The sequence below is a fragment of the Helianthus annuus genome, chromosome 1 (assembly GCF_002127325.2).
Source record: "Helianthus annuus cultivar XRQ/B chromosome 1, HanXRQr2.0-SUNRISE, whole genome shotgun sequence".
NCBI classification, from domain to species: domain Eukaryota; kingdom Viridiplantae; phylum Streptophyta; class Magnoliopsida; order Asterales; family Asteraceae; genus Helianthus; species Helianthus annuus.
In genome coordinates this window covers 115,305,782-115,323,166 of record NC_035433.2, presented here as the reverse complement: position 1 = coordinate 115,323,166, position 17,385 = coordinate 115,305,782, and the positions used below count along the sequence as shown (strand labels likewise).

At 40.5% G+C, this 17,385-nt stretch overlaps 2 protein-coding genes across 2 annotated transcripts; one reads left to right on the top strand and one right to left on the bottom strand.

The window, feature by feature from the left end:
• The first annotated feature begins 215 nt into the window (after positions 1–215).
• Positions 216–3,820, top strand: LOC110928550. The gene is made up of 3 exons (XM_022171563.1): positions 216–717; positions 797–2,062; positions 2,160–3,820. The coding sequence occupies exons 1-3, from the start codon at positions 216–218 to the stop codon at positions 3,818–3,820; spliced, it is 3,429 nt and encodes a 1,142-aa protein (XP_022027255.1).
• Positions 3,821–3,897: 77 nt separating this feature from the next.
• Positions 3,898–15,932, bottom strand: LOC110928559. Its single transcript, XM_022171573.2, has 5 exons — positions 15,813–15,932; positions 15,412–15,723; positions 14,880–15,311; positions 14,696–14,782; positions 3,898–3,915 (listed from the first exon to the last, which is right to left on the bottom strand). The coding sequence occupies exons 1-5, from the start codon at positions 15,858–15,860 to the stop codon at positions 3,898–3,900; spliced, it is 897 nt and encodes a 298-aa protein (XP_022027265.2). The 5' UTR covers positions 15,861–15,932.
• Positions 15,933–17,385: the final 1,453 nt, after the last annotated feature.

Here is a 17,385-nt window from a genome sequence, read left to right as displayed (position 1 = left end):
CATTAATAATTGGTGATTTTGATGGAGCCTTTGATAAAAGAGATATCATAGTCCAAACAAGATCAGGCGGTCTTCAGAGAATTAGTTAGCTTCATCCCTCTTATCTTGCATTGCAATATCCACTTATTTTCCCTTATGCAGAAGATGGATTTAGACTTGGTATTAAACATCGAGGCATTTCAGTTGATTCTGATATAGTTAGAACCAGCACGACAATGAGAGAATTTTTTAGTTACAGACTACAAGACAGACCCAACCACTTTTCATTGTTACTCAATGCTCAAAAGCTATTCCAACAGTTTGTGGTTGATGCTTATACAATGATAGAATCTGCACGGTTAGCTTACATAAAGACACAACAACCCAAACTTAGAAGTCAAACCTTTAAGAATTTAAATCAAAGTGTTCAAAGTGGAGAAAGCGATGCGTCAAACTGTGGAAAACGAATTTTGTTGCCTTCATCATTTACCGGCGGATCGAGATATATGATGCAAAAGTACCTAGATGCTATGGCAATCTGCAAAGCTATAGGATATCCGGATCTCTTCATAACAGTCACCTGTAATCCCAATTGGCCTGAGATTTATAGATGTTTAAAAGACAAACGGCTGAATCCTCAAGACAGACCGGATATTATCTCACGTGTGTTCAAAATTAAAATCAATCACCTAATTCAAGATTTCAAGAAACATAAATTCTTTGGTGAGATACAAGCAAGTAAGTGATTGTGAAATGTTTTAATTAATTTGTCAACCATAAATTCTTTAATAACAGTTTTTTTCATGTAATATTTCAGTTATTTATACAATCGAATTTCAGAAACGTGGCCTACCTCATGCTCATATATGTTTGTTCTTAAGTGCCAAGAACAAGTTTCCAACTGCTAAAGAAATTGATTTGGCTATTAGTGCTGAAATACCTGACAAAGAGACGGATTCTGAACTGTATGAACTTGTCAAACAATTTATGATGCACGGTCCTTGTGGTACAGACAACCCTCATTGTCCATGCATGGTTAATTTAAAATGTTCAAAGAAGTTTCCCAAAAAGTATGTAGATGAGACTTGTGTTGATTCTGAAGGATATCCTATCCACCGTCGTCGTCAAACATGTAACACTGTAGAAAAAAATGGCGTGTTGCTTGACAATAGGTTTGTAGTTCCATACAATGCTATGTTACTCAAAAAGTATCAGTGTCACATAAATGTTGAGTGGTGTAACCAAACAGGATCCATCAAATATTTGTTCAAATACATTAATAAGGGTCCAAATAGAGTGACAGCTTCTGTTTACCAAAGTACGACAACTGCTGGCAAGAACAAGGAAAATGAGGAAATGACCAATAATCAAAATCCGTCAAACAAAACAGAAGTAGATGAAGTTAAAGCACATCTTGATTGTAGATATGTTTCAGCATGTGAAGCTGCTTGGAGAATCTTCAAGTTTGACATACACTATCGACTTCCATCTGTTGAAATATTGCCTTTTCATTGCGAAGATGGTCAGGCTATTGTTTATGACGATAATTCAAACTTGTGTGACGTGGTTAGTAACCCAACTGTGAAAATGTCTATGTTTACAGAATGGATGAAATGTAACCAAATGGATGCATTCGCTAGAACATTGAAGTATATAGAGTTTCCAAGACACTTTGTATGGATACGTAAAGAACGAAAGTGGATTCGTAGAAAAAGACCCTTTGGTGCCGTTGGTAGGATACATTATGTACCTCCATCACTTGGTGATTGTTATTTCTTGAGAATTTTATTGAATCACGTTATAGGACCAATGAGTTTCGATGATATAAAAACAGTTGATGGAAAAATTTATCCTACCTTTAAAGATGCGTGCCTCGCTCGCGGTCTGTTGGATGATGATAATGAGTATATAATTGCCATGGAGGAAGCAAGCACATGGTCCACTTCTGATTTCTTGCGTACATTTTTTGCAATGCTGTTGATGTCAAATTCCATTTCTAGGCCTGGTCATTTCTGGAGACAAACAAAATCTCTGTTGTGTGAAGATATATTATACCAGCAACGGAAGGTTACTGGTATTTCTGGTAATTTTAAAACTTTAAATAAAGCTCAAATATTCTATTCCGTTTGTAATTAAATATTTTTACATGCTAATTACCAAACATTTGTTTTATTTTTCAGATTTGGTTCTTCCAGAGGAAGAGATTGAAAACATTTGCCTATCACATATTGAAAAATTGTTACTTGCTTATGGAAGTACGTTAAGCTGCTTTTCAGACATGCCGAATGTTCCTGGGAACTACATTTCAGCATTGAACAATCAAATGATAATGAAAGAACTTTCCTATGATCGGAGTAGCTTAAAAAAGGAACTTGCATCTTTCTTAAAATCTTTAACTGATGAACAGCACAAAGTGTATCAAACTGTCATGAATGCAGTTGCTAAAGGAAATGGAGGTGTTTTTTTTCTATATGGTTACGGTGGAACTGGGAAAACATTTCTATGGAAAACATTTGCAGCTGCGTTACGCTCCAAGGGTGAAATTGTTTTGAATGTTGCATCCAGTAGTATTGCATCACTCCTATTAGATGGCGGTAGAACAGCTCATTCCAGATTTGTTATTCCGATAAACGTTAACGAGGATTCTATATGTTCTATAGAACCGAACAGTGAGCTAGGAGGCTTAATAAAAGAAACTAAGATGATAATTTGGGATGAAGCGCCAATGACACATAAGCATTGTTTTGAAGCTTTGGATAGAACAATGAGAGATATAGTCCGTTCCAATAATTCGTCCTTGCAGTCCAAGCCTTTTGGCGGAAAGATAGTCCTTTTTGGCGGTGATTTTAGACAAATCCTTCCGGTCATTCCAAAAGGTACTAGAAGCATGATTGTAAATTCTTCATTGAATTTTTCTTATATATGGCATGATTGTCAATTACTCAAACTAACTCAAAACATGAGGTTAAGAGTCGGTACAAAAGCAAGTAATCTTCAGGAGATCAAGGAATTTGCTGAATGGATTTTACGCCTTGGTGATGGTCTACTTGGTGATCCAAATGATGGAGATGTGGAGATTGAAATTCCAGATGATCTACTTATATTAGATGAAGTCAATCCTATATCTTCATTGATCTCATTCACATATCCGGATATGCAAAACTTTATGTGGGATTCAAATTACTTTCAACAAAGAGCCATTCTTGCTCCCACAAATGATGTTGTTGATTCAATAAACACAGAACTGTTAAATAGTATCGTTGGTCAAGAGAAGATATATCTACGTTCGGATTCTTTATGTGATACTGAACAACATTCCGACCTTGACATGGCATTGTTTCCTCCGGATGTGCTAAACAAAATGCATTTGTCAGGATTACCTAACCATAAATTGGTTCTTAAGGTTGGAGCTCCGGTAATGTTACTTAGAAACATTGATCAAACAAATGGTTTGTGTAACGGTACACGGCTTCAAGTAACAAAACTTGGAAAACTTGTAATTGAAGCAAAGATTATTACCGGAACTAATATAGGTCACCATACTTTGATTTCAAGATTGAAAATGACACCAAGTGATAAAAGATTACCAGTGAAAATTGCTCGAAGACAGTTCCCACTATCCCTGTGCTTTGCAATGACCATCAACAAAAGCCAGGGACAATCACTTGAACGTGTAGGACTATATCTTCCACGTCCGGTTTTTAGTCACGGGCAACTATACGTAGCTGTATCTCGAGTAAAGAGCAGGAGTGGTTTGAAGATTTTGATATGTGACAGCGAAAAACAAGTATCTAAAACCAAAACTAATGTGGTCTACAAAGAAGTTCTACAAAATCTGTAGTGCTCGTAAAAATATCATTTTGTATAAAACTCTTTTTCATGTATGAATGAATATGTTATAATCTTTTGAATATCCTATCAACATGTTTCTTTTATCTAATAATAATGATTGTTATTAATATTGTTTTAACAAAAAGTAGACATGTTTAAACTGTGATAGATTTAATAGTTATAAGACAATGAAAGCCAAATAATAATAATATATATACAAAACACAAGGAATCACTAATGCGAGTAATACTTCCATTCATTAGTCATTAGGAAGAATACATGCTTTTAATACATTGAAATTTTAGTATTTGATTAACCAAAAAAAACTGATCTGTATGTACACCCTTCGTACCACAGGGTCAAAACTGCCGGTTTCAACTATTACAAAACAGTTTTAAGTAAACCAAAAACCAAAAACCATATACAAAAAACATTGTTTCCATACATCATAACATCAACTCCAACAGCCATACAAGCATTCAGTCAAACAAGAAAATACCTTTACCCATCACGAACTTAAGGGTAAATTCTTCACGAGGAACCATCTTTTTGTCCTTCACAAAATTCTTCATGTTTTTTATGTAAAACCGACCATCCGGAGCCTCGATTCCCACTTGAACATTGTGACAACTCGAAATTTAGAACCTTTCTTGTGCCCCGATGTAACATGCTTGTACGTTATGAGATTAGTTAACTGATTAAACTTAATGATAAACGTGAACCTTTATGTGATATGTGCTTTATTATGTGTGCACTGTATGTATATATGTACGTGTTATATGTGAGCCGAGAACCCGACCGAGAACAAGGGACCCGACTCGAGACCATGAGGTCTCGAGTGTATAGTAACCGGCTTGGGCCTTCGGGCCGTAAACCCCTCCTATCGACTTGTAAGCCCATTAGGGCACACCACCTTAGAACTAGTATATAACCTTGGGGACTATGCAACCTTGCAATCTTCTTGAACAACACACACACACTCTCCTATCTTCTCTCCTACAAAACTCTAAGCAACATAAACACACTCCAAGTAATCGGCTCACACTTGACCTTTGGATTCAAGCTTGGAAATCAACACTTGGAGTTCACCTTTCATACCTCTTAACCGGTTAGTGAATCATATCGAGTTTTGTGCTTGAATTGATGATTTCGACACTTTGGTTGCTTGCTAATTGTTATGATAAGAGTTGGTTGGATAGAAAATTGTATTTGTTGACAAAAAGATGATATTACATGTATGATAATAATGAACCGGTTAACATGCTTGATTTCGGATTGATGATGCTTTGTGTTTAAAGGAGGTTGAACCACTAGTTTTAAGGAGCATGGAATTGGTTTGTATTTGTCATGTAATCGGGTTAATAAAGGACCGAATTGTAGCCTTTGGTTCAAGTGTTTGATAGTTGTTCATGTTATAATTAGGATAAATGCATAGTGTGCTTGAACAAGGGTTAAATGTGTTATGAATATGTCTTTTGAATATCATATGAATGTGTTAGAATAAGGGTTGTTTGTGATTTGAATATTTGAGGAACTTGTTGAATGTTTGAAGAACATGAAGAACTACTTGAATATGCTTTGAATGTGGTTTGAATATTTGAAACCTGCATTGTTTGATCCATTTTGAGTAAATATTAGACAAAGAAACATGTTTAAGTGGATAGTACACAAATAGGGTGCATGCAATTGGAATTCTATTGGATAGTACAACTGTGCAGAATCAGCAACTGTTGGGGAGTCGAAACCCCTGGTTGCGACTCGCAACCACAACATTACAAGTCGAGACCGTCAGTTGCGACAGAGGTTACGAGTCCTGTTGCGACTCGCAACCACAGCATGATGAACCGAGACCATAGTTACGACACAGGTTGCGACTCGAAACCTTAACATGATCAGCCGAGACCACGGTTGCGACTCGCAACCACCCATGACCAACATAACAGCACAACTCGAAACCACGATTGCGAGTCCGGTTGCGACTCGAGACCCCTTAGTGGGCTTGCTTAGTTAGTGGGCCGGACTTATAGGCTTCTGTGTTACTGTTGACGTGTTGTTTGGGCCTGTTATCATGAGCCCAACTGTTAGGGCCTCAGACTTAGACTTTGGGTTGTGTTTGACTGTTAACTGCAAACTGTTAATGTTAAACGTGTTGCCATGACCATTACCTGTGTACAATACATGTTGAACATACGTGCACTGCTTGGCTTGAATCTGATACGAATAATATCTGTGATAGGACCTAATTGATTACCTGCAATTTGATTGACTTTCTGTGTTACTACCGAGCAAACCAAGGTGAGTTCACACCCTCTACAAAGCATGGGATTCCCTGGGTTGGGAACGGGGTTAAGGAACGTGGGTTCCTCGTCCTCCTTGGGTAGGACGGCAGTGGTTCAGGAATGTGATTCCTCGTCCGGATGGACGGATAACTCGTACTAGACTAAAACTCTATCACGAAGTCCCTCCTTTTTGTATCGACTTAATCGCCGGGCCAATGGCGAGCGGGTCATTAGTTAGATAGCGCTATTTAGGTCTGACAAACCTCACACCGTGCCGCAGAGGACGGGCGTGAACTAATGGATCTGGGGCACGTCAATGATGATAGACATTGATGTTTTCAGGGCACATAAACATGACTACAGTCAGCAGTCGATATGGTAACGAGTCTAGTGTACGCATGGGGTAGCCCCCACGGCCGAAATGCCTGATAACTAACATGGGGTAGCCCCCACGGCCGAAATGCCTGATAACTAACATGGGGTAGCCCCCACGGCTGGAATGCCGGAGTAACTGGGAATGACCAAGTCACGTTTTAAACTATGGGGTAACCCCCACGGCAGGATGCCAGTTAAAGGAAACTGTTTTCGAAACAACTAAAACGAACACCCAACTGTGAACTCACTCAACTAGTTGTTGACTCGTTACTACATGCTTTGCAGGACCATAGGTACTCAGCTGGAGCTTGCATGGAGGAGGGTCGTTGTGGGACACGGATTGCCGCGTACCTTGTTAAACTTGAAAACATTTGAACTTATGTTTTACTTTTGAGACTTATGCTTCCGCTTGCAACTTAAACTTGTTTGTTTTGAAACACCAATCGTATTGGTTAAACTTTTATGATTATTTATATGCTTGTTCAGTATGATTGGTGGCTGGATCCTGGTCAGTCACGTCTCCAAGCGGTAGTACTCCGCGGGTGGATTTTTGGGGGTGTGACAGATTGGTATCAGAGCCATTTATAGTGAACTAGGTTTTAATAAAGGAGAAACGTATTGTTAAAACCAGACTATAACCGGTACAGTGCCCAACGGTCCACAACGACACTTCACTCCGCATGCGAGGCTCGACATTCTAGGTAATATGATGTGCGTATATTGCCTACTTGTTAGTACATAGTACATTGCTCATGGTATGCTTGATTAGTATAACTACCGTTGTTTGAACACATGCGTGCTTACTCTGTCCTACTATCGTACTTTCACGAACCTCTCTCACACGTATTACTCTTATTATGAAGAATCATGTCTGGACGCGTTAACATGACACAAGCCCAGTTGACGGCTTTGATCAACGAACGAGTTGCCGCGGCGCTTGCAGCTGCAAACGCAGGAGGTATATCCTGCAGTCCGAAATTGTTCTAGGATCATTTGGATCCTACTCTCATGAACCAACCTTTGTGTTAAACTCTGTCTTTCTTTCCACCCACCTTAGGTCATCATGCTCAGGCACCGGTGTGCACATTTAAGACCTTTATGGACTGTCGACCCACTACTTTTAGCGGAACTGAAGGAGCAGTAGGTCTCCTACACTGGTTTGAGAAACTGGAATCTGTGTTCGAAATGTGTGAATGCCCTGAAGCGCGCAGGGTGAAGTATGCTACTGGTACTCTCGAGGGTTTGGCCCTCACGTGGTGGAATGCTCAAGTGCAAATGCTGGGGTTGGTTGCTGCCAACGCCACCCCATGGGAAACTTTCAAGGAAATGGTTAAGGAGGAATACTGCAGTCGCGACGACATTCATAAGCTGGATGATGAGTTCTACAATCTCAAGATGACGGGGTCAGAGATTGAGGCGTACACTAAGAGATCGCATGAGCTTGCCTTGTTGTGTCCTACTATGGTGGACCCACCCTATAAGCGAATTGAACTCTATCTCAAGGGCTTGGTGCCAGAGATCCAAAGCCATGTGACTTCAGCAAACTTGACTACTATCCAGCAGGTTGTTCAGTTGGCTCACCGTCTCACTGATCAGGCGGTGGAGCAGAACAAGTTACCAAAGCGCATAGGTGCTGCAACTACTTCTGGTACCTCTAGTGGGGACAAACGGAAATGGGATGGAACTTCAAGCAAGGGTTCAACTTCTGTGCAATCTCAGTCTCAGCAGAGAAAGACTGACGACCACAAGAGCCCCAGTCAGCAATCGTCTGGAGGTCAAAGTCACGGAGGATACAAGGGGAATCACCCCAAATGCAATCGCTGCAACTTACACCACAGTGGGCCATGCACCAGGGGCAACTGTCATCGGTGCAACAAGCCTGGTCATGTTGCAAAGGATTGCAGGAGCGCATACCCCGCCAATCAGAATCTTCAGCAACCTCAACAGAACCAGCGACAGCAACAGGGTAACAACAAAGGATGCTTTCAGTGTGGAGCTGAGGGCCACTTCAAGAAAGATTGTCCCCAACTGAACCAGAACAACAACAACAACAATCAGGGGAATGGTAACAATGGGAACAACAACAACAACAATGGTGCTAGGGGACGAGTGTTCGTGATTGGTCAAGGTGAAGCAAGGAATGATCCCAACGTGGTGACGGGTAAGTTCCTTCTCGACGACTTTTATGTTACAGTCTTATTTGATTCGGGTGCCGATACTAGCTATGTGTCACTAGAAGTTAGTAAGATGCTTAAGCGTGTTCCAACACCCCTGAGCGACAAGCACACTGTAGAGCTAGCTAATGGTAAGAGTTTGGAGGCCTCACACGTAGTCAAAGGTTGCCAACTTATTCTCGCTAACCAGACCTTCTCTATTGACCTTATTCATATCATCTTGGGTAGTTTCGACGTTGTCATTGGGATGGATTGGTTATCCCAACACCGAGCAGAGATTCTATGCAACGAGAAGATCGTTCGTATCCCTGGTTTAGGCAGTGAACCTCTCATGATTCATGGCGACAAAAGAAGTGCTGTTGAGAACATCATCTCTCTTCTTAAAGCCCAGAAGTGCTTACGAAAGGGCCACACAGCGATTTTGGCTCTAGTTACTGATACCACAGAGAAAGAGAAGAAGCTAGAAGATTTTCCAGTTGTACGTGACTATCCTGAGGTATTCCCTGAGGAATTACCTGGTCTTCCGCCCCATCGCCAAGTCGAGTTTCAGATTGAACTAGCTCCTGGAGCTGCGCCTGTAGCCCGTGCACCTTATCGTTTGGCTCCATCAGAGTTGGAAGAACTCTCCACGCAACTACAAGAACTCTTGGATAAGGGTTTCATTCGTCCTAGCTCATCGCCCTGGGGAGCTCCAGTACTATTTGTGAAGAAGAAGGATGGTACCTTCATAATGTGTATCGACTATCGTGAACTCAACAAGGTGACTGTGAAGAATCGTTATCCTCTACCGCGCATTGACGACTTGTTCGACCAGTTGCAGGGGTCGAGCTACTATTCAAAGATCGATCTGAGATCAGGATATCACCAGCTGAGAGTTCGAGAAGAGGATGTCTCTAAGACAGCCTTTAGAACCCGTTATGGGCACTATGAGTTTTTGGTCATGCCGTTTGGGCTGACAAACGCACCCGCAGTTTTCATGGACTTGATGAACCGAGTGTGCAAGCCTTACCTGGACAAGTTTGTTATAGTCTTCATCGACGACATCCTGATCTATTCTAAGAGTAAAGAGGAGCACGAACAGCATCTACGGCTTATTTTGGAACTCCTTCGGACAGAACAGCTTTACGCGAAGTTTTCGAAATGCGACTTCTGGCTTCGCGAAGTCCATTTCTTAGGGCATGTGGTGAACAAGGATGGGATTCACGTTGATCCATCCAAAGTGGACTCTATTAAGAACTGGCCTGCACCTCGCACACCAAAGGAAATTCGCCAATTCTTGGGATTGGCAGGTTACTACAGGAGATTCATCAAGGATTTTTCTAAGATCGCACAGCCTCTCACCTTACTAACGCAGAAAGGCGTTGTTTATCATTGGGGAAATGCACAAGGGTTAGCTTTTCAGCATCTAAAGGATAGACTTTGTAGTGCACCTATCCTTTCACTGCCAGTGGGCACAAACGATTTTGTGGTTTACTGTGATGCATCAATTCAAGGCCTTGGATGTGTATTGATGCAGCGAGATAAGGTCATAGCTTACGCCTCACGACAACTCAAAGTTCACGAGAAGAACTACACTACACACGATTTAGAGCTGGGAGCTGTTGTTTTCGCACTTAAGTTATGGCGGCATTACCTGTACGGAACCAAGTGCGCCATCTACACCGACCACAGGAGCCTAGAGCACATATTCAAGCAGAAGGAACTGAATATGCGGCAACGACGATGGGTCGAGCTACTGAATGACTACGAGTGCTCTATCAGGTATCACCCGGGCAAGGCCAATGTTGTGACTGACGCCCTCAGTCGAAAGGACACTGCGCCTAAGCGCGTAAGAGCTCTACAACTCACGATCCATTCTAGTCTACCTTCGCAAATACGAGCCGCTCAGATAGAAGCACTGAAACCAGAAAACGTTAGAGCTGAAGCCCTACGAGGGTCAAGGCAACGCTTAGAACAGAAGGAAGACGGTGCTTACTACGTAACAGGACGCATTTGGGTCCCACTCTATGGCGACTTACGAGAACTTGTGATGGATGAAGCACACAAATCTCGCTACTCGGTACACCCTGGTTCGGACAAGATGTACCACGATATTAAAACTACGTATTGGTGGCCTAGCATGAAGGCCCACATAGCAACTTACGTCAGCAAGTGTTTGACTTGTGCGCGAGTCAAGACGGAATATCAGAAACCCTCAGGCCTACTCCAACAACCAGAGATACCACAATGGAAATGGGAGCAAATTTCCATGGATTTCGTTACTGGCCTACCTAGATCACAGCGCGGAAACGATACTATCTGGGTGATTGTGGATCGACTTACAAAGTCCGCACACTTTTTGGCAATTAAGGAAACAGATAAATTCTCCACTTTAGCGGAAATATATCTCAAGGAAGTTGTTTCGAGGCACGGGGTGCCCACCTCAATCATCTCTGATCGAGATGCACGTTTTACTTCGGAACTGTGGCAAGCAATGCACAAGTCTTTTGGCTCACGCCTAGATATGAGCACAGCATATCACCCACAGACGGACGGGCAGTCCGAACGCACTATCCAGACCTTAGAAGACATGCTTCGCGCTTGTGTAATCGACTTTGGCAACAGCTGGGAAAGGCATCTGCCACTCGTGGAATTCTCGTATAATAACAGCTACCACACCAGCATTAAAGCTGCTCCGTTTGAGGCATTGTACGGACGTAAATGCCGGTCACCCCTCTGTTGGGCAGAGGTGGGGGATAGTCAAATCACTGGTCCAGAACATGTGGTAGACACTACTGAGCGGATTGCTCAAATACGACAACGCATGGCGGCCGCTCGAGACCGTCAGAAGGCCTACGCCGATAAGGGCAGGAAACCACTTGAGCTCCAGGTTGGGGAGCGGGTATTACTCAAAGTTTCACCCTGGAAGGGTGTGGTTCGTTTTGGTAAACGAGGCAAACTCAACCCACGATACGTTGGACCTTTCGAAATCATTGAGAAAATAGGCAAGGTGGCCTACAGACTGAACCTACCAGCAGAACTCGGTGCAGTTCACAACATTTTCCATGTGTCGAATCTGAAGAAGTGTCTATCAGATGAGACCCACGTAGTTCCTCTGAAGGAACTCACGATCGACGAACAGTTGAAATTCGTCGAGGAACCAGTCGAAATCACGGACCGGGATGTTAAGGTCCTCAAGAGCACTAGAATACCTCTCGTTCGAGTTCGTTGGAACTCACGTCGCGGCCCAGAGTTTACTTGGGAGCGCGAAGATCGGATGAAACAAAAGTATCCCCAACTGTTTGAGAACAGTACAACCGCTACTGAGGCTGAAGCTACAGAATTTCGGGACGAAATTCCAGATCAACGGGGGGTGGATGTGACACCCCAGGATAACCGGGAAAACCTTACAACTTGACTAGCTTCCTCAGTGAGTGCCATCAAATTTCGGGACGAAATTTCTTTCAACTTGGGGATCATGTGACAACTCGAAATTTAGAACCTTTCTTGTGCCCCGATGTAACATGCTTGTACGTTATGAGATTAGTTAACTGATTAAACTTAATGATAAACGTGAACCTTTATGTGATATGTGCTTTATTATGTGTGCACTGTATGTATATATGTACGTGTTATATGTGAGCCGAGAACCCGACCGAGAACAAGGGACCCGACTCGAGACCATGAGGTCTCGAGTGTATAGTAACCGGCTTGGGCCTTCGGGCCGTAAACCCCTCCTATCGACTTGTAAGCCCATTAGGGCACACCACCTTAGAACTAGTATATAACCTTGGGGACTATGCAACCTTGCAATCTTCTTGAACAACACACACACACTCTCCTATCTTCTCTCCTACAAAACTCTAAGCAACATAAACACACTCCAAGTAATCGGCTCACACTTGACCTTTGGATTCAAGCTTGGAAATCAACACTTGGAGTTCACCTTTCATACCTCTTAACCGGTTAGTGAATCATATCGAGTTTTGTGCTTGAATTGATGATTTCGACACTTTGGTTGCTTGCTAATTGTTATGATAAGAGTTGGTTGGATAGAAAATTGTATTTGTTGACAAAAAGATGATATTACATGTATGATAATAATGAACCGGTTAACATGCTTGATTTCGGATTGATGATGCTTTGTGTTTAAAGGAGGTTGAACCACTAGTTTTAAGGAGCATGGAATTGGTTTGTATTTGTCATGTAATCGGGTTAATAAAGGACCGAATTGTAGCCTTTGGTTCAAGTGTTTGATAGTTGTTCATGTTATAATTAGGATAAATGCATAGTGTGCTTGAACAAGGGTTAAATGTGTTATGAATATGTCTTTTGAATATCATATGAATGTGTTAGAATAAGGGTTGTTTGTGATTTGAATATTTGAGGAACTTGTTGAATGTTTGAAGAACATGAAGAACTACTTGAATATGCTTTGAATGTGGTTTGAATATTTGAAACCTGCATTGTTTGATCCATTTTGAGTAAATATTAGACAAAGAAACATGTTTAAGTGGATAGTACACAAATAGGGTGCATGCAATTGGAATTCTATTGGATAGTACAACTGTGCAGAATCAGCAACTGTTGGGGAGTCGAAACCCCTGGTTGCGACTCGCAACCACAACATTACAAGTCGAGACCGTCAGTTGCAATAGAGGTTACGAGTCCTGTTGCGACTCGCAACCACAGCATGATGAACCGAGACCATAGTTACGACACAGGTTGCGACTCGAAACCTTAACATGATCAGCCGAGACCACGGTTGCGACTCGCAACCACCCATGACCAACATAACAGCACAACTCGAAACCACGATTGTGAGTCCGGTTGCGACTCGAGACCCCTTAGTGGGCTTGCTTAGTTAGTGGGCCGGACTTATAGGCTTCTGTGTTACTGTTGACGTGTTGTTTGGGCCTGTTATCATGAGCCCAACTGTTAAGGCCTCAGACTTAGACTTTGGGTTGTGTTTGACTGTTAACTGCAAACTGTTAATGTTAAACGTGTTGCCATGACCATTACCTGTGTACAATACATGTTGAACATACGTGCACTGCTTGGCTTGAATCTGATACGAATAATATCTGTGATAGGACCTAATTGATTACCTGCAATTTGATTGACTTTCTGTGTTACTACCGAGCAAACCAAGGTGAGTTCACACCCTCTACAAAGCATGGGATTCCCTGGGTTGGGAACGGGGTTAAGGAACGTGGGTTCCTCGTCCTCCTTGGGTAGGACGGCAGTGGTTCAGGAATGTGATTCCTCGTCCGGATGGACGGATAACTCGTACTAGACTAAAACTCTATCACGAAGTCCCTCCTTTTTGTATCGACTTAATCGCCGGGCCAATGGCGAGCGGGTCATTAGTTAGATAGCGCTATTTAGGTCTGACAAACCTCACACCGTGCCGCAGAGGACGGGCGTGAACTAATGGATCTGGGGCACGTCAATGATGATAGACATTGATGTTTTCAGGGCACATAAACATGACTACAGTCAGCAGTCGATATGGTAACGAGTCTAGTGTACGCATGGGGTAGCCCCCACGGCCGAAATGCCTGATAACTAACATGGGGTAGCCCCCACGGCCGAAATGCCTGATAACTAACATGGGGTAGCCCCCACGGCTGGAATGCCGGAGTAACTGGGAATGACCAAGTCACGTTTTAAACTATGGGGTAACCCCCACGGCAGGATGCCAGTTAAAGGAAACTGTTTTCGAAACAACTAAAACGAACACCCAACTGTGAACTCACTCAACTAGTTGTTGACTCGTTACTACATGCTTTGCAGGACCATAGGTACTCAGCTGGAGCTTGCATGGAGGAGGGTCGTTGTGGGACACGGATTGCCGCGTACCTTGTTAAACTTGAAAACATTTGAACTTATGTTTTACTTTTGAGACTTATGCTTCCGCTTGCAACTTAAACTTGTTTGTTTTGAAACACCAATCGTATTGGTTAAACTTTTATGATTATTTATATGCTTGTTCAGTATGATTGGTGGCTGGATCCTGGTCAGTCACGCCTCCAAGCGGTAGTACTCCGCGGGTGGATTTTTGGGGGTGTGACAAACATCCCAAACATTACCTTCAGCATCTACAATCTTTAAACACCTCTTCCTATCCAAGCCAATTTTTTTAGCAAGATGTTTTTTAATGCGCTGTAACAAAAAAACAAATTATGTTAACAAAGATAATATAATGATATCATTAATACATCCTAAAGATCGTAAGTACTTTTTGGTTACATAAACTTACAAAATGATTGTCCACACGGAAAACTATTGGAATAGTTTCCTCATTCCTGGCTACAGGGAGCATATTAGCTTCTGTGCGATTACTAACCTCATCCACATCTTCAGCATCAGAAATACTAATAACGTCTTCTTCAATTTCTTCCTTAACAGCAGCAGCATATAATTCCGGCGGCAACACTAAATCAGCATTCTTTGAACAATTGAAAACGAACATATCAAAATTGTGAAGATCAATCATTTCAAACACAAGCATATGCTCATCAGTTATTGACAATTTCTTCTTAATCCGATCCCATCCAGTTGTTATGTAAAGCTGATTGTCAAAAACTTCTATTCGAACAAACACTTTAAGCTTTCCAGGACCTCTAATAACTACTGGATAGTTTGGGATGGTATTGTCCATTTTGTGATGTACAAATAAACGATTGATATGCTTCAATGAAAAAAAGTTAGACATTAGTAATATATATACTAACAATAAATAAATAACAAACCATAATCAATATAATGAATTCAGATTGTGAACTACATACCATAGCATCCGGTTTATCAAAAGCACCATTGGGTCTGTAGTAAAAATAATCAGATGGAGCAAATTCAATATTGTCATAGAAATAAAATATTCGGAAACTTGATAATGCTTCTTCATACTGAAATACCAGCCAGGATCCAGATTGTAGCTTCAAAGTTTCAACAACAGAATACCACCCATTGTAAAAATAACAGAAGTTTGCTAACTCATATACCTTCACTTCAAAGACCTGCCCATTCGTTGTCCGCATTTTCACAAAGCCCAATGGATAGTTAAAGTCTGTTATCCATTCTTTATATTTTTTTGGGAGAACCTATGCATAAATAAATTAAAATTAGAAATTGTGTAATATGATATTATAAAGAAAACTAAATTTACCATAACCGAGAGCAGGGTACTAACCAAACATTTTCTTTGGTTGTCCTCCATGTAACATGCAAAACCATACATCCTTATAACTTTGAAGTATCAAATAAAATTGTATTAATATCATTAATAAATAAAAGAATAAAATATTAAAAGATTATTCAAAAAAATGTTAAGAATACAAAAAAAAGACTTGAAAACATAAATGTATCATCTAAACTGAAATAGTGCCAATAACTGTTGAATATGAATGACGAAAAAAAAGACTTGAAAACATAAATGTATCATCTAGCTCATTGATTGAATAATCAACCAAAACTCCTGTTGCTACCCAGGAAGCTGATCTACTGTTCCTAAATGACATTCAATCTACTATTGAGTGCAATTTACTGTTCCTAACGCACACTCAATCTACTGTTTAATACAATCAACTGTTGCTATAAAACCCTGTTGCTAAGAAATAATACAATATACTGTTCCAACCCAAAAGTATATATCCGCACTATTTCAATATCAAAAACACAAACTAAAATTATAATAAACAACATATTCTTACAAAATTTTTATACAAAATTTTATACAAAATCTTTATACAAAATTTGAAGACTAAACAACATAAACTTGCAGATTTTCATTATTTCTACATATTTGATTTCTGATATATGTTGTTTTAAAATGTCAACTAACAAAATTTAGACCATTACATAACAGCCAGTCATATGTACATTACAAATCTTCAATCATACATCCATAAAATGTATATTAAATCTGCACTATAATTCCCATGTAACTCGATACGATTTAGAACGATTTTAGAATCCACAAGTAGCTGACATTTCAGAATTACAGTCAAAAAGCATTTCAGAATTACACTATTTTTTAGAAAATCAAATCAAAATTCTATTAAAATACATGTTGTTACTCGAGCATAATCTATTATTAGTCTAGACTTGCGGTAACTTGGTCCAGTTCAGCAAATATCATTCCATACATAATCGTACAAAATCTTCATACAAAGTCTAATAAACAGTCCTTTTTAACATTGCCCTAATTGAGGTGAAATAAAATAATTTGACAAATACTAAAACTATTAACTTCAATCGATCATCAATGCCTACAACTATTAACTTCAATCGTTCATCAATATGAAAATCAGAAATATAAGTCATAGAATAAACACCCAAGAGCTGAATATATACTACCGTGGTATAATAAATTACCAGAAGAGAAGATTTTACAACAACAAACTCTTCGATTGATGCATATAGATGATTACCTATGGATTCGTTTGCCAAAGATCTTGAAGAAAGCTCTCTCTTCGTTCTCGCAAGTTAGTTCCGAAAGACGTAAATGTTCCATTCAAAATGTCTTTAGGGCTATATTTCAAACACAGGGCCTTCAACCCACAAGCCCATTAACAGCTTCTAATTGGATACAAATTCTTTGGCCCATTTTGAAATTTGATTATTTACAACCTAAAATGAATAGGCCTTTTATTGAATTATACAATAACAATGGACTTTTACTGAATTTTACACTAACAATGTGTCAAAATAAATTAATGTCATATATAAGAAGTTATTACACAACATAAAATTAGGTCATGCTT